The sequence below is a fragment of the Camelus ferus genome, chromosome 34 (assembly GCF_009834535.1).
Source record: "Camelus ferus isolate YT-003-E chromosome 34, BCGSAC_Cfer_1.0, whole genome shotgun sequence".
Lineage (NCBI taxonomy): Eukaryota > Metazoa > Chordata > Mammalia > Artiodactyla > Camelidae > Camelus > Camelus ferus.
In genome coordinates, this window is record NC_045729.1 from 19,042,008 (window position 1) to 19,058,237 (window position 16,230).

The 16,230-nt window shown below is 53.4% G+C and overlaps 1 protein-coding gene across 7 annotated transcripts in view; it reads right to left on the reverse strand.

Moving 5' to 3' along the window:
* Positions 1-8,036: 8,036 nt before the first annotated feature.
* The window catches only part of TULP3 (TUB like protein 3), a 36,804-nt gene continuing 28,610 nt past the window's right edge, over positions 8,037-16,230 (reverse strand). For all 7 annotated transcript variants that reach the window (XM_032473143.1, XM_032473145.1, XM_032473142.1 and 4 more), the window contains 7 exons: positions 15,549-15,682; positions 14,977-15,174; positions 12,938-13,050; positions 12,551-12,665; positions 11,188-11,286; positions 10,664-10,835; positions 8,037-10,114 (listed from right to left, as the gene is read on the reverse strand). In XM_032473143.1, coding sequence (XP_032329034.1) covers positions 9,981-10,114; positions 10,664-10,835; positions 11,188-11,286; positions 12,551-12,665; positions 12,938-13,050; positions 14,977-15,174; positions 15,549-15,682 — 965 coding nt within the window. In that variant the 3' untranslated portion in view covers positions 8,037-9,980. The remainder of the gene's footprint in view (positions 10,115-10,663; positions 10,836-11,187; positions 11,287-12,550; positions 12,666-12,937; positions 13,051-14,976; positions 15,175-15,548; positions 15,683-16,230) is intronic.

Sequence of the window (16,230 nt, forward strand, 5' to 3'; positions counted from 1 at the left end):
GGACCCCTGGACCCCGGCGTCCAGATCCGGCTGCCGCCCCGCACACGTGCTTCCCCTTTGATCTCGGCCCCGACTCTCTTCCTCCTCCCCGGGCCCGCGTTCCTTCCCCTGCTGGCAAGTCCCCGGCTGTCTCCCGAGGCCAGAACCCTTCCCCCTGACCCGGCGGGCCGGGCTCTGGCCTCGCGCCCTGCCACGCGCGCACCTCTCCCTCCGCGCCAGCCCCGAGAGGCCGGAGAAGGGCGGGAGTCCCCCGCGCAGGAAGCTGCTCCCTTCCCGGCGGCCCCCACCGAGGACCGGGCTCCCGGGAACCAGGAAGCAGGAGCTCCCGGTCGTCTCGCGGACCCGCAGCCCGTGAGCCCACGTGCGCCCTCCCCGCACGGCCCTTTCCGCGGTTCCCGACCCCCGCGCGGACCCGCGGAGCTGTCACTGCAAAGAGCAGCGCACGTGGGGAAGAGATACCCGATGTGACGTGACGTGCGCGGAGGCGCGCCCGGAGACACGTTTGGCCTCAGTAACTGAGTGACTATCCAACGTCTGTTCGTGCCCACCGGAGACGGTGAATACAACAGTGCGGAATAAGACCTCGGCCCCCTCCCCCCAGGGGCTTATAATTCAGCTGGTGAGACTCTGTCTACAGAAGAGCATCACCACAAAGAGGGGAGTCCGGGTCTTAAACAAACACGCCGGGTGTGTTTAGTCTCTTGTGGGGAGAGAGGGGCCCTGGGAATGACTGGCGTCCAGCGTGCAAGTCCTCGGAACACCCAGCTTAGAGCAGTGTAATCACATCCCTCTGCCATCTACCTCACTGGGAGGTTGAAACCACAGGACTTTTGGCTTTTTCCAAAAATCAAATCCAGTCCCTCTGGAGTCTTATCACTTAACCCTGTCCTGCAGCGGGTGTCCAGATCTCTGACATTGTTATCTCCCTTGCCAAACAGAAACTTCCGTGAAGACGCAGGAAGTGTCTGCTTTATCTTATCTTTCACCTAGCTCCAGCTTGGTGCCTGGGATAGGCACGTGCATAATAAATGTTAGGTTGGGAAAGAAAAAAAAAAAAACAGAAGCCTACTACCACAGAAGATACTGGAAAGAAACACTATGAACTCTGACGCTGTTTGCAGGGAAGGTGTTCAGAAGGTGTTCCGGGTGATAACAGCATCTCTGGACAAAGTATTCAGTTCTTAAAGTGAAGACTTTGAAGGAAGCAGTTCTCATTTGGATATAAATTTTGGTCTGCTCATTAAGTGATGAGCCCATCGGAGCTCGGTCACGCCTCACGCACGTGAAGAGACTGCAGTACCGGACAGTGTACAGGCACCGAGTGAAATGCAATCTGCACGCACTGGCTATTTCGTGTGACAACCATTTGGTGCGTACCTGCACTTTGAGCACCGTGTGGGAACCCAAAGGAAGGAACGGTGAAATCCACGTTACAGAGGCGACATCTGACCCAGCCCTTGAAGGATAAATGAGAGGGCACTGACTGGAAGCCTCACGAAGGCTGGGAGCCTGTCCACAAGGGGGTTTTAGGAAGAGTCTCGTAAACCTGTGCAGCTGGAGAAGAGGAGACGGGAGGGTGGGTGACAACAGTGGCTGCCAGGTCACTGTATCCCATGCTAAAGAGGGGGCATCAGAAATGCCCTGTAGACACGGATGGGACAGAATCAGCCCCACCGCCAGACCAACGCCCCTTGACTGAGCTGGAAGCACTGGGGCTGGATTGGAGAGTCAGGGTGTCCGGAACTCAGGCAGTGGTCCTGAGCTTGAGGGCGAGGGAAGGGGTCCAGGAAAGGGGGGGCAAAATCAACAAGAACTGGGGGCTAGCTTGGCTGTGAGGTGAGAGAGGAAACAAAAATCACTTAACTCTGACAGTCTTGTGGTACCATTAACAGAGATAAGAACTCGGGCGAAAAGAGGAATGGGCTCAGTTGGAAGGTGTTGGAGGGTTGAGAGGGAGGCAGGCGGGGTCCCAGGTGGACACAGGAAAGCAACCTTTGGGTGACACGCTCAGCACAGGCCACCCGCCAAGGAGCGGGCATTTGGAGATCAGACTGGCTTATTCCCTCCCAGTCTCAACTATCCAAGGCCATAAATGATCCGCCAGGACCTCAGCCTCTTGGCTCACACCCTCACAGGCTTCTAGAGAGCTCTGTGCCTTCAGGAATCTCCTGTTCCGAAGCTGCCGAGGTCCCCCGCGGGTAAAGGGAAATTCTTAGACTTCGAAATTCTGAAGTGCGAGAGACTGACCGTGACTTTACACTATGCCCTGCCCTTCCAGGGGTATTTCCATTTCTTAAGGGACGAGATCATTTGTTGACCTTCAGGAATGACTCTCTTGGTAGAAATATTTCATGTCCGGATCAAGCTAGAGGGAGGCACATGGCTCCCCTCAAACGACGCCATGCAGTCCACACCTCCTCACTTCCCCTCCCCGTGACCCCACCCACTCTGCCTGGCCCCACCAGTGGGCTCCAGAGGCTTCCCGAGAAGAGGAGCAGAAGGAGGACCGGCGGGGGCGTGGCCAGCGCCACGCTTGGTGTGGGGGGCATTTGTGGTCTTTCTTCTCCAAAATCAAGGTTGCAAAGCATATTAATTAATCACGTGTTGTTTGATAGTATTTCCATTCCTTCAATACAGTCTTCAACCCATGTGGTCAGTTACATTATCCATATGATTCAGCCACATCCATGTGACAGAGTCCTTTACCACGAAAATAACAAGATTTTTTAAAAGAAACCAAGCAAGCATTCCTGACGTAATAAGTGGGAGAGGAGCTTTTGAAAACAGCGTATATAGGATGACCCTGTTTTTGAAAAATAAATTGAAAAGTACTCTAGGGTGATGATCTCTGACAGGTTGAAAATTAAGGGCATTTCTTTCTCATTTTTTTCTTGATTTTCTATAACAAACTTCTACTTTTATAACTGGGTATGGGGTGTGACTAGAACTGTGTATCTAACCCTGTATCTAATGTTTCTATGTCTTAAAACAAAACAAAACAAAACAAAACCGGATTTAATAGCTTAAAGCAAGGTTGACTAGGGCAGAGTAAAGGAGGGACTGTTCCCTAGCCTTTAGGTAAGAGGCAAATACAGGAGAGACCCCCAGAGCAGGCCCCGCACCCCAGCTTCGGGAGCAGGCTGCGGCTGCCTGGGTGCTGTGGCTCCCGGTCCTTTTCCTTTTTAATCTCTCCACGCTGTATTTCTCTTTGTTTTTCTTCCCTTCAGACTCTTTGCTCCACACCAACTGAACTGTATCTTGTGTTTTGAAGGACTAAACAGACTAAACTTAATCAAAGAAAGTCTTTATTTTCCTCTATAGAATAAAAGCAGTCTGTAATTTGGAAAGCACATGAGTTCTGTTGTCTCTTTATCAAAGAGAAATGTGAAAGAGGAAAGACTCCAGGCCCAGCATCCAGGGAAGGACTTCGCCCCTGGCCCCCACATTCATGTGCTAAGTCCCAATCGCCAGAGCCTCTGAATGTGGCTGGGTTTGGAGACTCTTTAAAGAGGGGATTAAGTTAAAAGGAGGTCTTTAGGATGGGCCCTAATCCAATCTGACTGGATCCCAAAGGCCTCCAGGGCCCATCCCAGTCTCCTTATAAGAAGAGATTAGGACCCAGACACTCACAGAGGAAGGACCACGGGGAGAAGGCCATCCACATGCCAGGGAGAGAGGCCTCAGGAGACACGGACCCTGCCCACTCCCTGATCTTGGACTCCCAGCCTCCGGAACTGTGGGAAGTAAATTTCACTTTAAGCCACCCGATCTGTGGTGCCTTCTCACAGCAACCCTCGCAAACTAACAATGTATTTCCAGACTGAAATAAAACGCTTGGTTTCTGGAGCCCAGAGGCTGAGGCCTGCTCCACACAGTTCTGAGTTTCTCTGAGGTTCCCAGGGGGTCGTTAGGATCAGAAATCCAGGGTCTTCCTGAAAAAAGATTAGAAGGGAGGAAAGGCTTCCTCCAGCCTCATTCACTTAAACGCTTCATTTTCAGTGACTCTGATACAGTATTTTGGAAATGAAAGTTACTGTAAGTCACGTATTATGACCTTACTGGGGACTTAAACAATCCGCGTTCAAACATCAGCTTGGCTGCATACAAGTTGTGGCCTTGCACACACACTTACAGTACGAGCCTCAGCTTTCTGTCATGTGTTCACTCCTCACGGCTGGAGCGTGTGTGCTGTCCTTGGCCCTGTGCTGGGCAGGCACTAGAGATAAACAGATAACTCACCATCCCTGCCCCGCGAGCTGCCAACATCCTGACAGGGGAGCTGGACAGACAGCAACCCCCACACGGGAGGAGAACTGCTAAGTAAGTAGCTAAGTTTTGGGAACCTGAAGCTGAGATTTCTGTGGACCCACACCCCCAGCAGAACTTCCTCCAATGATAAAATGCTCTTTATCTGCACTGTCCAGGACGGTAGCCACAAGCCACGTATGGCTACCGATCCCTTGAAATGTAGCTAGGTGCCTGAATTTTAATTAATTTAAATAGTTACATGTGACTCGTGGCAATGGGGTTTGGGACAGCATGGCTGTGGGTCATACAGGAGACATTCAGCAGGCGGTTTACGGGAACGCCGGCAGAGCTCAGGAAAGAGCTCGGGGCGGGCCAGTGTATTAGGTGTAACACTGGGTGAGTTACAGAGTATGAAGAATGAAAAGGGACTGAAATAAATAGCACAGCCTCTGGAACCTGTGTATACTCAAAACACGCTGATAGGATTTCTTGATGTGCAAATAGCCCATGCACAGGGGACTAGCTAAAAGCTCTGCGGTGCTTCCTACAGTGAAACACCGCAGAGCACAGACAGGTACCAGCACATCTCAGGTCCTGCGGGCTCAGCCCCAGACCACTGCCAGAGAGCAAGCCTTGCAACACAGCTGGCCACACAGATCTGGGGCTTTCTCAGTGCATACAGGAGAAGTTATGTCTACGTGATACAGTAGCCTATGAAATGTGCAGTAGCACTAGGTCTAAAGAAACAACATATGTGCCTTAACTTAAAAATACTTTATTGTTAAAAAGTGCTGATCATCATCTGACCACGCAGGGCTGCCACAGAGCTTCAGTTTATAAAACACAGAATCTGCGAAGCATACCACTGTGAAGTGGTAACACGAGGCATGGCTGGATGAGGAAGGGCTGCGTTTATTGATATGGAAACATCTCCAGGATATATTAGGTGAGAAAAAGCAAGCTACTGAACCAAGTGAATAGTATGCTACCTCCGCACAAAGAGAGGGAAGTTACAAATGCATTTTTGTTCCTGCAGAAAGAAATGCTGGAAAGCTCCCCTGGACTCTCCGCGTGGCTAACTGGGAGGAGGCCAGGGCACGGGGAGCGAGAAGGGGGCGGACAGGGGAGGCGGCTTTCACTATAGAGTCTTTAAACTTTTTAAAAACCATATGAAATTACTAGCTGAAACTTCTATCTGTATCTGATACAGAATAACATCAGACTGACCAAAGGCCAAACCTGGACGTGTGAACGTCACACTTCCGTCTTACCCTGCTGTGGTCTAACCTGAGCAGGCATTCGTGTGCAAACCGCATCTAGATGCCACTCAAAATCTGTGAGCTAGTTCCCAGCCTTCCTCTGACTGTCGGCCTCCTGTCCTCTCAGACCATCCTTCCTTCCTCACCTTCCTGCCCCGAGACCACAGAGAAAAGAGGACTGCTGATTATTCTCGGAGTCGTAAGGGACAGGATCTAGTAGGTGGTGCTTAACCAGATGTTAAAACCCTGAGGCTTGAGAACCACTGTGCTCCACAAAATGTGGAAAAAAAGGTTGGAGCAGACCAGGAAAATTCCTGCTCCCACCTCGGTCCCCCCGCCAGCTCGACCCTCTGCGTGGCTCAGGCTTCCTCACCGACTCCCAGGCCTCGGCCCTGCAGCTTGGGCCTGATGGACCGAGAGACTCGGCAGAGCCAGAGAAAATCAGAGGCCCGTTTCATATTTGAAGCATTTCAAAAACTCATTAACATCAGGGCTATTTTTTCCTTTTTCTTCCCCACCCTGCACCCGATAGGAATGGAGAAATGGGTACAAAGGAAGGAACTCAGGGTAGAGTCAGGACTGAGGTTGGAACACAGACGTGTAGTTACCCAGTGAAGCCACGCTGTTGTTCTTTCCTCTCACCATGGTCCCTGGAAAACCACCTGAAACTGCTTTATGAGCATTCATAAACCATTTTGTGTAGTTGCATGGCTAAAAATGTCAACTGAAATGCATTGTTCTTCCAAAAGAACATTAATAAAAAATGGTAATACTGGTTCTTGCCCCTATCCCACACTAATATGTGCCAGATCTCAGGCATTTTACCTGGAATACCTCAGCTTTCTAAACCCCAGGAATGTCACTGTCCCCAGACCTTCAGAAGAGTCACGCCGCAGCACAGGGGTCTTTGTAAGTACGTGATAACACGGTCCGTGGTGAGTTCCCCTCACCCGGATTACAGATCTGTGCTAGTCATTTTCACGCACTGGTAACATACCCCTTGGCCAGCAGGTGGTGCCACAGAGCCGCCTGCGGTTTACCCAGGGCTGGCCTGAAGGTCCCAGGTCACGCAGGGCGAATCCTGCATCACCTGTGGCGTCCTCCTTCCACCGCCCCGTTTCTGCAGACCATGGAAGGGTTGTGGGACTTGTAAAGAGTACACACGGACCCTCACAGCTAGGAGACCAAAGCAGGGGAGAGGAGGGAAAACTAGCCCACATGCACCTGGCCAAGAAATGGAGGGTGGGGGCAGACCCCAGCCAGGCCCCAGCTGGGTCCCTGTGCAGGAAGTTTAAAGGGCCTTGGACTGGACAGGAGCAGATGCTGGACAAGGGGCGTGAGGACACAGGCAGGGGCTGGTCCGCACAGAGGGGAGCTGGAGGCGGAGAAGGGCACGTGCAACATCCAACATCCCAACGTCTCCTCTGGGGAGCAAGCGGGGTCCGCGGCCGGGAAGGCAGCTCTCCTGGCTCAGGACCACATCCTCCCACGAGGTGCTCCCGCCACCCAGTCTCCTTCCCCAGGCCCTGGCTTGTGCCTCCACGTCTTCTCCCCAGGTCTCTTCTGCCATGAACAGCACGTAGCTGTCCAGGAGGTAGCCAGAGAGCTCGAGTCAACACATGGGGATTTGGGGTGGCTGCCAGCATGAGCGGGGAGCACTGTATCCCTCAGGGGCAGGGATCAGGAACTCAAAACCCTCAGCCTATTGAGGACCAGAGACGCATCTGGCAAATGACTGGCAGGAAGAGGGCCAGAGCGCAGGGGCTTTGCCTGATGGAACCGTCACCCGCCGCTGCACCCACGGTGCTCAAGGTGAACGATGCTCATCCGTCTCTTCTCTGATTTACTGACCTCCAGGTCAGAGAGCCTCTGGCAGGCCAGCTTACATTTTTAAACACCACTTGCTGTTATCTTCATGGTATCTTCTTCTGGTCACTGGCAAGGGTGTAAAACTGTGTCACAAGTAAACTGGCCAAAAAGAATCATGAAAAAGAAAAACCAAGCTATAAAAGTCAGCCTGGCTCCAGCTCTCGCCCTGATCTCGGGGCTCTCCCTGCTTCACTTGATTCACCCCCCCCCACACCCTGCGAGCAGGGAGGCCTTGCAGACTCGTGAGTGCATCTTTCCAACCTGCCTCTGTAAGGAAGCTCTAAATGTGACCACTCGGAGGTAAGAGATGGGCTCTGCTTTACTAGCAGGTATCTGATTTGCTTCGCTGCTGAGTCCAGAAGCAGCACAAAGATGACCCGGGAGGCTGCCCGGCGCCGGATCCAGAACCACGGATCCAGAACCTCTGGGCCCTCCATGCTCAGCCTCGGCTCTGAGGTCGGTGTGGTGTGTGTGAGTCTACAGCCTCCAGGACGCAGACTCGGCTTCTGCCCTGGGATGAAAGCTGACGGTGACTGTCACCTGGCTTCCAAAGAAGTGACCCCATTCACTGCCGCCAAGTGATGCAATTACTGTGACAGAACATGAAGGCAGGAGCCGAGCGAGGGATGGGACTTTGAAAGACAAATGGCAACACTCACATTGTCATAGAAATCACTTTTTATTTCTGTAGCGTACAAAAGATATAAATATGATTCATGTAAAACCAACTACCTGCGCACCCAAGCAGGAGTGCGTGAAGCGGGGGGCGTCTCTGAGCCGGAGCGGGCGGGAGGAAGCGGGCTTAGGCCCCGCGGCCCCTCCTGGGACACTTCATACTCTGCATCTGGAGACGAGGGACCAGCCTTCTGTTTTCAACGCCGCAGCTCGTCAGACAGGGGGCACTCGGGGACGGCGGCGCCAGGGGGCTGGAGGGCACTTCTCTGAACAAGGCACTTGAGGGGAAGCAGGCCTGAGACTCAGGGGACCGACCTCGGCAGGACAGCGGGTGGGACCTGCCGGCGGGTGAGTGCAGGCCTTCTCGTCCCCGGCCTATCCCACTGCTGTTGGACGTGGAGCAGGGACAGCAGGCAGCGGGGACAGGGAGGAAGTCCACAGGAGGGAAACACAATGGAGCGACAGCCGCTGACGCCTGGCCCCGTGCAGAGCCTGGGAGGCAACATCGCCAACACAGAGCTCACCGGGCTCCCGAGTCCTCCACACCCAGGTGTGCTCGGGGGCCGTGACCTGGCGGCATCACATGATTCGTTGGGAGATGCTAATAATCTGAACGACTGAGCAAAACTCTTACAATCTGTGAGAAGCTCATGACAGGACACGATCTCGGATGAATGGGCCTCGGGGAGCCGACGGTACTCACGTCGAGAAGAGAGGCCCGGCTCTGCCAGTAAGGTCTGGTCCCTGCCCCTCTCCACAGTGACAGTCGCAAGTCTCCACACACACTGTTCTGGTACCCCCCCCCCCACGTCCGCAGGCGTGTACCTCTACGCTGACCACTCCGCGGCCGCACGGCTGTGGGAGGCCTCCCGGGCTGAAAATGAAGGCCACTGTCCAGCAGTTCTCAGGCTTAACTAGACCCAGTCGCTTCTAGAGTTAACACTTCCAGCCTAAACCAAAATGAAGACGATCACGTACATTTCTCACATCACTGATCATAAATCTGGCCACAGCCACTCTGAGATTGGAGCCAGCCAACCTGCTGGGAACAAGGGGAGGGGGGCTGTGACACGGGGAAGGGGCGGGGGTGGCTAGTTCTGGGGACCCGGCACACGCTCTGTCCACAGAGATGGCGCACCATCCCCCATGGGCGAGGTGGGTGGGATGGCAGAATCAAGCCAGCCGTGTGGACTCAGAACGAGGACTGACTCGGGTTCCCAGTTCTGATGGCAAATGACTCTGGAAATCATCATCCCAAACAAGGTAAAAGCTACATTACAGCGAATGAGGCTGCACATCTCTTCAGAGTCGACCTGCAGGATGGCTGCTTCTCAGAGACAGCCCCCGACTCAGATGCTCTCACAACTGGGGGCCCATTCTGGATGAGATAGGGACGCCCGCAGGAGGGGCTGGCCTGCCGCCCGTGTCAGGGACACAGCCGCGGCCCCGTGGATGAACCGGCCACCGCAGAGCAGCGCAGTGTTAAGACACTACCAGCCGTTTTCAGGGAAAGTTTGCAGGCCTGGAGATAAAGGTAGTTCAGGGAACTCTCCCTCTCTGAAAAGGTCTTCAAAAAAGGAGACTCGCATATTTAAGAAGCTCACTTTGGCTGCGAATTTCCAGGCACAAGAATTCTGACTCTGCTGGGCACTGACTTCAGGAGTCCCCTGCACTGGACAAGAGCCTCTCCGGGCTTCGAACCGTCTCCCACCCGGTCAGGCTGTGATCCCCGAGCAGGCGCGGGGACTGGGCGGGGTGGTGTGTGCACACCTATGTGTGTCCACACACGTGTGCACAGATACACGTACATACTCTCAGGGATCATCCCGAAAGGGGCAGACTGTCGCTCTGCGTGTCCTGGGGCAAGAGCAGGGGCAGCGACTACGCCCAGGACAGCTCTGCGGGGAGAAGGCCAGCGCCGCCGCTCCCTCACTCGCACGCCAGCTTGCTGTCGAAGCTGGAGAGCCCGATGGCAAAGGCCTGAAGGGCACACAGCGGGTAGCTGTAGTCCAGTGTGAACACGTCGTCGGCCACACGTCCGAACTGCATGACTATATAGTCCGCTGGGAGCAGGAAAAATCGGGACGTTAGAACCTGGGGAAGAGCCTACCTGAGATACAGAAAAACCCCCCAGCAGGCCAGTTAGCCACCAAGTCTCTTCACACGGGAGGCTTACGGACGGGAGGGGGCGTGGACAAGAGCGGCGTGGACCGGTGAGCAGTCTGCACTGCGCCCCGTGCAGCTCCAGGGACGGGGCCCCCCCAAGCAGCAGGAAAGGGCAAGAGGTGAGAGCAGCCTGAGGCGCTGGCCGGGGCAGCACCGGCGCCGGGGCCGCCAGGAGCCCTCACTGCGCGAAGGTTCCCGCGGCCGCGCCCAGCGGCCTCCCCGAGGCCTCCTGCCCTGCCTCAAGGAAGCTCTCCCACCCCGCCGCCCTCTGCAGCGCGGCGGTTCAGGAATTTGACTGTAAGGCTGTGGTTCTGTCTTTCCAAAGAAATCATTTCCTTCTCAAATCATTCTCGCCTGAATATGACTTCCTCCCAACGATGCCCATTTCTGACTCCTGAAAGAACATCTTCCCTCCTGTCCCCGCCCAGCCCTTCCTGGGGGCTTACGGTCACTTTCGTGGACTATCTGGAAGTTCTTCACAGATGCCTGTGTGACCCGGCCATGGAAGTTCAGGACGTAGGACTGGGTGTCGTCATTCCAGACTGGGGACTTGTTGTGCAGTTCAATCAAGTTCTCCATGGTCTTGCTTTGCCACTTTGAAAGCAAGCTCTCATGGTCCTGTTGGAAACGAAAGGCACCTGTCTGTCCTGAGGACCACGGGAGACCGCTCATCCTCAATGCTGGGGGCACGAGGCAGAGCAGGAAGTAAAACAAAGTAAAACAAATGAAAAAAGCCAGAAATTCAGCAAGGTTTTTTTAGATTCCTGTAGAATAACTAGCATTTCTCTTTGCAAATCAGCCACGTCAGCAACTGCACTGACCTGGGTCCGGGGGGGATGGCTCCTGAAGGGACTGTGAGCCACCCTCCCGGCTGGGCTCTGGAAGAATCAATACTTTTTTCCATTGATCTCGTCGGTACTGCAGTCTTGTCTCTCAGAGCCCTTTGCTGATTAAATACGCTCTTACTTACATTTCGTGGCTGAAATGGGATCCGTTCATGATTCATGGTCATCCCGGGAACGATCACAGACATCTTCCGAGGGCCTTTAAACCCGAGGACGTTGGTTTCCTGGAAGAGAGGAAAATAAGGCAGGAACTCGGAACTGAAATGAAAAGGCTACATTCTTAACCCAAGACTTTCTTGGGCATAAAATGTTGACGACGCCAAGAGCGTTAAACAGTATTCTATTACTTTCTTGTAGTTCAACAAAGAGAGATGGAGGGTCAAGACCTTTTAAACCTAATCCGAGCATCTGAGTTTAAAACAGATTCTACTGGCTTGAAACTCTACTCTTACTTGTTAGTCTTAAGAGAAATTTCAGGTAATTGTGAGCAAACTGTACAGTTTTGCCATCATCAGTAAGTCTGTATTTGCCAGCGAAGGCACAGCACTGCATGGCGCACGGTGAGAGCTACGGCTTAGGGCAAACGGAGCCTGGACCAGGAAGAGGTTCAAGTGCCTGTCAAACCAGACAGATCGTATCCGAACAAAATAAGCACGTTAAACATGTGCTGCACGTGTGTATCCACACACATACACACACATCTTAAAGTCATGCATGGTTCAAATATTTAATTCTGAAGCTAAGAGAAAACACACTATACCATGCGCAGTGTTAAGTCAAATGGCTCAGTCAGATTTGGATAAAATCTCATGGGAATCAAATGATGAGATTAATTCCACCTGGGGAGAAGCTGGGACTCGGCTCAGAGCAGCAGCTGAGTGGGTTAAGCCCCGGCTTTCCCTGCCCCCACAGCTCCCAGGACGCGGGCTCCAACACCGGGCCCACATCAGCGCGGACGCGGAGAGAAGATGGGCTCAGGAACTGGGAGGAGGGTCGTGCTGAAGCCGCAGTGAGCAGGGTACTGCAGGTCACAGGGGGAAGCGCAGGGGGACGCCACAAAGGGAAGGAGGGACCAGAGGGCTGCTGTCGCTGGACCAATGGGGACAGGTGGGGACACACCCCCAGGGGAGCCTGGACGGGAAGGAGCAGCACTGGGCTCAATTCTGCCCCCATGGGGTAGCGTGAAAACACGCGGAGTGGAGCAGCAGAGGCGCAGCAGCCAGGGCCGCTTCTCTGGCAACGACAGAGGACGGACTGGGCAGGAGACTGGGAGCAGAGAGACGAGCTTCTGATGCTCTGTGACCTCTAGCCAGTGGGCAGGAGGCGGCAGCGAAGGTCTGAGTAAAGGCGGCAGCACCAGGAAGTGGGCAGAGCAGGTACGCGGGACGTAGTGACATAGCGGGCTCAGGGAGAGCGGCGACACGGGCGTGGGCGGGATGCCGCCGAGCCGGGGGACAGCCAGGCTGCGGTGAGCAGGGCGGCACTCACATAGCACACGGCGGCCAGCTCCTGCCGGGTGTAGGCCTTCTCCACCAGGCCCTGGGCCTTGGCCGGGCTGACACCATGGTCATAAACTGTAAACTTGGTCCCCATGAGGTTGGACCTAGAATCAAGAGAAAACGTCACCACGATGACCTGTATTTTTTTCTTACACAAACACAACCTGGGGAAGGTGAAGCCTCTGCCCATCCTTCAAAGGTCTAAATGGTCACCATCATCTTTTCAAAGATCTATCATTAAAACAAGGAAGGGCCTTAGAGCTCCTTCCAGCTCCCTGTTAGGCAACAGCAGCACGCGCTCAGCTGTGAATGCGGTGAGGCTGATCTGAAACCACAGGCACCGTGGTGCCAGGAAGGACGGGCGGGCCGCCGGTACCTGAGTTTGCCGACGTAACTCTCCCCCTCACGAGACAAATCTGTTGGGTCAGTGGAGATCAGGTAGTTGGATGTTTTGCTCTTTTTCCGCTTTCTACCTGCAAGAAGAAATATCTAAAAAAGAAAAACACTTCAGTAAAAAGTGAACCCGAGGATGGCCATGTCTGTCGCACCTCTTCGGCTGGCAAGTACTCATCACGCGCCATCATGCACCAAGTAGCCAATCTCTGGGCCTTTCTGTGACGGGGAGATTTGGCAGAGCTGGCAGGTGAGCAGCCGGAGGTCCTGGGATGGCATCAGAGGTGGCCTCAGCAGAGCTGCCCAGGGTGGCCGTGCGGCCCCAGCCAAGGCATAGCCGTTGTCCCTGCCAGCCAGCAGCAGTGGCCTCTTAGGCACAGGGGCTGAGATGATGCCAGGGCCCAGGGGACATGGATGAGAGGCACCAGCCCAGAGCTGCAGCAGCCGGTCACTTTGCAGGGATAGCGTCGGATTTGCCGACCCTGCTCCCCCAGTTGCCTCACTGCACGAGGACTGTGGAGAACTTGGCCCAAACAGTGGCCTCATGAGTGGCAGTGGCTGCCTCCCTGGGGCATCTAACACCCAGACCTGCATGTCCGCTGTAACCTGGAGTGGCAGGCAGGGGGAAGAGATGCATCTCCTCCAGAGGCAACCAGGCAACCCAGCTGGGTGAGGGGTGTCCACTCTGTCCTTGCCTTGCCTCCGTGAGCTCTGGGTTCTTGGCCTCCAGACGTGGCTGCGGGAGCCACCATGGCCTGCCATCCCTGGGCCCCCGGGGGCCTCCACGCCTTGTCATGGCACCAGTATATCTGCCACTCGGGGTTTCTCAAAGCCCAGTCTCGGGTCCTTATCCCTTTTTCTAACCCTCATCATGCTTCTCAGAATTCACTACCAGGGTTTCCCTACTGCACAACTTCTCTAAATTCACCAGCTTGATTCTCCATATAATTCTCCATATAAGAATTTATAACGTTATCCGTAAAAGTGACTTTTTGAAAAAGCTTCATCCAGTTCCACAAGTAAGAGTCTGTCCACCTCTCGGAGAGGCGGGGCCCTGGGCACCAGGCTTTCCGCCCCCCCACTGCAGCTGCGTTCCTGGTGCTGCCTTCTGTATTTGGAGTGTTGTGGTTCTAAACTCCCGTGACTTCAGTGCTATGAATACTGTCACATTCATGCATCCTTCCCAAACCCTTCTAGACTCGAAAATAACAGGGAAGCAGGAGGCAGCAGTAACTAAGTGGGGGAGGGAGCACTCTCGAATCCAACAGATAGAGGAGTTTAAACCTGGCTCTGCCACTTCGTAGGGATCCGGGGCAGGTATGTCCTTCCTGAGCCCCAGTTACCTCGCCCATCAAGCAGGGATACGAACTCCTATCTGACTGGGTGTCGTAAGGATCCTAGGTGACAACATACATAAAGCATTTAACACACGCCTGGTACACTGTCAACACTCAACAAACAGTGGCTGTACCGACACCGGTATCTACTGTCACCATCTCATTTCTAGGCCCCAAAACCACCCACTTAGACCTGGCGTTAGTACAAAATACGTTATTCATTAGCAAGTGTTAAGTTCCCTCCACTTCATGTATAAAGTAGATTCAAATTCCTAAGATGAGAAGACATTTCACTTGCATATTTTCTCTATCTCCAATTCCTCTCGTTCCCTAAACCTCGCTCTTTCTTCCACAACATCATGTTCCACGGTGACAAAAATAAAAGCCGAAGAGCACACTGGAGCACTCCGGAGCCCAAAGAAGGGATGGACGCAAAAGCAGTTACATCCAAACATTCTCTTCCGTCTTCTCACGTTCTGGACAAACCTCTTTCTCTTTGGGGCGGGGACAGAGTTTGACTATGAGACTGTGAGCTCCTTGGAGACGCTGAGGAATTAACAAGCACAGGCCAGTGCCTGCCGTCCTGGTCTAAGGCTGGTGCTGCTCCCGTCGCAAGACCATCCACAAGCCATCCCACAGCACCCTCCCTCCATCCCAAGATCGTCTTAAGAACCACCTCCCATACCTTTCGATTTTCGTCCTTTTCCAAGTGCATATAGTAGGTGGGGAAGAGACCGCGATCCACTCCTTTCTTGTCCCTGGTTATCCGACACTTCACTGTGATGCCTCGAGGGGCAGGACTGTAGGCAAAGTCCTCTAAACTCTCTATTTCTCCCAGCTGGCTATCAGTTTGCTGGGCTGCAGTTCCGGAAGCTCCTGTGTCCTGGAAGAGCAGTCACAGGTGAGCAGCAGGAAGCTGCGTCGGAACACCTCGTGCCCTCCTGGAAGGATGCTTACAGGACAGAACACCTTACTGAGCCACCCGTATGGCTTCAGCCTTCTGAGAAAACATGGAAAACCTGAGCCGTTAAACAAGTACATGAACAGGGGAGCAAGCAGGGAGTGAAGCACAAACGGGGTACAGCTTCCCAGCAGCTGGCTCGAGACACAAGAAATCAGGGAGTCACGGCCTTTAAGTGTAAACCCCAGCTTGCGTCTCGGAAGCAGCCCTCACTTAGTAATGGCACCTGAATACCGAAGGTATGTTTAGAAAACAGTTAAATCAGCTCCACAGGAAGACGGCTCACAAGTGCGTACCGCGGCTGGCTTCTGGCTGGACGCAGAACTGGGTCTCTCTGTCTCTGAATTTGGCGAATGAGACCTCAGTTTCTTCCCTTCCTCCTCCTCCCCATCAGTCTCCTCTTCATCAAAGTTCAAGCTACCTGAGATGCCTGGCAGAAAAGGAGAAACCGTCAAAAGGGCTAGAAATCTTTGAACCAAATGTAACTTTACTTTTCTTCCTTAAAACATTCCAAGCTATTCGGACTTAAAACGTGGCTATTTTATCCACGTTCTGACAATTCTTTCTTCATATTCTCACCTAGATCCATCCCGCTTTCCTTCCCCGATGTTGCCACCCTAATTTAGATCTTTGAAACATTATGTTTATGAGAGAAAATATTTGCAAATCATGTATCTGATAAAGGATTAATATCCAGAAAATATAAAGAACTCCTACAACTCAACAAGAAAACAAACTCGAATTCAAAAACTGAATAGACATTTTTCCAAAGAAGATAACATAAATGGCCAACAGACACATTAAAAGATGCTCAGTACCATGGATCACTGGGGAAATGCAAATCAGAATCACAGTGACATGCCACTTCACAAGCATCTGGATGACTATTAAAAAAAAACCTAGAAAGTAAGTGTGGTGAGGATGCAGAGACACTGGAAGGAACACTTGTGCACTGCTGCTGGCAGTGTACAATTGTGC